This window comes from Vicia villosa, linkage group LG2 (assembly GCF_029867415.1).
Source record: "Vicia villosa cultivar HV-30 ecotype Madison, WI linkage group LG2, Vvil1.0, whole genome shotgun sequence".
Lineage (NCBI taxonomy): Eukaryota > Viridiplantae > Streptophyta > Magnoliopsida > Fabales > Fabaceae > Vicia > Vicia villosa.
In genome coordinates, this window is record NC_081181.1 from 215,780,160 (window position 1) to 215,782,344 (window position 2,185).

A 2,185-nucleotide genomic window follows, 5' to 3' on the forward strand; every position below is an offset into this window, starting at 1 on the left:
CAGCAACCAGGTGTCTTGTCTTTCCACGTCGAAAATACTTCTTCGTATCACTCTTACAATCATTGGCACGATGACCCGACTCACCACACCTAAAACATTTAAGAGGAGCAAGAGCACCTCCCCCACTTGGCCTCTTAGCATCAACAACCCTCTGTTTACCTTTTTCAATTAGAGCACTATGAGGCTTCTCATGGTTCAGATGTTGTTTCCCTCTCTTCTCGCTCATACTCTTATAGTGAGCTGACTTAGCCATACTATCTTCCTCGAAGATTCTACAGCTATTCACCAACTATGGAAACTTGCGGGTCTGTTGATAACCAATAGCTTGCTTGATCTCCAAACGCAAACCATTCTTAAACTTGATACACTTTGGGAAATCAGCAGTTGCCTTACTGTAATGAGGATAGAACTTCACCAATTCCATGAACTTGACAACATACTCAGTAACAGATGAACTCCCTTGTTTCAGCTCTAGATATTCAATCGCCTTCTTCTCGCGAACATATTCCAAAAAGTATTTCCTCATAAATTCTCTACAAAACACAACCCAAGTAATCATTTTTCCTGAAGTTTCTAGCACTTGACGGACATTGATCCACCAAATATCAGCCTCCTCAGCCAGCATATGCGTGCCAAACCGTACCTTACGAGTTTCAGAATAGTCTATCTCACAGAAGATCCTCTCAATCTCTTTGAGCCAAGTCTGCGATCCATCAGGATCATACATACCCTTAAAAGTAGGCGGGTTGTTCCTTTGAAAATTTCCCAGATTATGGAACTCATCGTTCTCACAAGCATTAGGCTGATTCTGCACAGCCTAAGCGACAACCTACAAAGCAGCAGCAATCACAACAATATTTCTTCTAACCATTTCCTGTTTCACGATAATAACAACAAATAATGGTTAGCAGAAACTACCTCGACCCCGACAATATTCAACGGTCACACTCCATAGACTCAACAACTTGGACGGATATACCAACCTGCTCTAGTACCACCATGTAACACCCTATATTCCATAGCGTAATTTATAAATAAAATTCAAAGTAATTTAGAACCTCTAAATAATGAGGATGCTACATTCATCTTCGAGTAGCTCATACAACAGGATATGTAACACACATGTATAAAAATTAAAACATAATTCCAAACACATTCAAGTCTGAACTTCAATATTTTATTAGCAGCAGAAAACATCAACAACAAATAGTTTTACTTATCAAACATGAGTTATAACCACCATGATCATACATAATTATCAAACATAAAAACTATCCAACAAAGGTATACATATAGTTTCCTCCCAACATAAACAAAATAAGTGTTCTCCCTCAGTGTTACATATCATAGTAGACACCGGCTCAACACACGCATAAGGAAGAGTAACCTCTTCCTCTAACTTCCACGCCTATACTCCTGAGTATATGCACGTTACCCATGTGGAGGCAACATTCAAACAAAAGGGGTGAGAAATCACAATCATATAATGGAATTGCATAATAATATGTAAGCATACCAATATTACATATATGATTATCCAACCAACAATTTTCTCTCTACACACTCCAAACAACATAACACAATATATACACACACACACACACACAATATAATGCAATGAGACCAAACTCTATGCATATGGTACCAAAACTGAACTCCCAGGTTGTTTTGCTCCTGGTCTCCACCACAGGATCAAAGCACACCAAAAATCGTCACCATTACCATAGGTAACGCTTCACCAATTCTCACCTAGAACCAGCTACTCGCACCCAATCCCACCATAGGATTGAGGCTCACCAAAAGCGGACCATCGTCCAAACACCATGCTGCATGATTTATGGATGACATGCAACAACAATACGTACAATGACATTCATCTTAACCAATGTACCACACCAAAACAGTCACTGGTCATATATTCATGTGTTACAAGCATTCAACGTTAGTATTGTAACAACACATCATATAACCATACACCATTCACATATTCATTACACTACAACATAATAGCATTTATTGCTCGGAACATCGAAAAGAGAAATACAATCCTATAGTGACTAAAACCCACACCTACATGTTATCATACAACCCATACATGAGAGAGATTCTCACCCTTACCTGAATTGTTGAGTTTCGAAGCTTCTCTAATGAAGTTTCTCTTTCTTTTATGCCTCAACTCTGCTTT

At 38.8% G+C, this 2,185-nt stretch overlaps 1 protein-coding gene across 1 annotated transcript; it reads right to left on the minus strand.

Moving 5' to 3' along the window:
• Positions 1 to 289: 289 nt before the first annotated feature.
• On the minus strand, positions 290 to 1,001 carry LOC131651308 (uncharacterized). The gene is made up of 3 exons (XM_058920974.1): positions 984 to 1,001; positions 869 to 874; positions 290 to 817 (listed from the first exon to the last, which is right to left on the minus strand). Exons 1-3 carry the CDS (start codon positions 999 to 1,001, stop codon positions 290 to 292), a joined length of 552 nt encoding a protein of 183 aa, XP_058776957.1.
• Between the last annotated feature and the right edge of the window lie 1,184 nt (positions 1,002 to 2,185).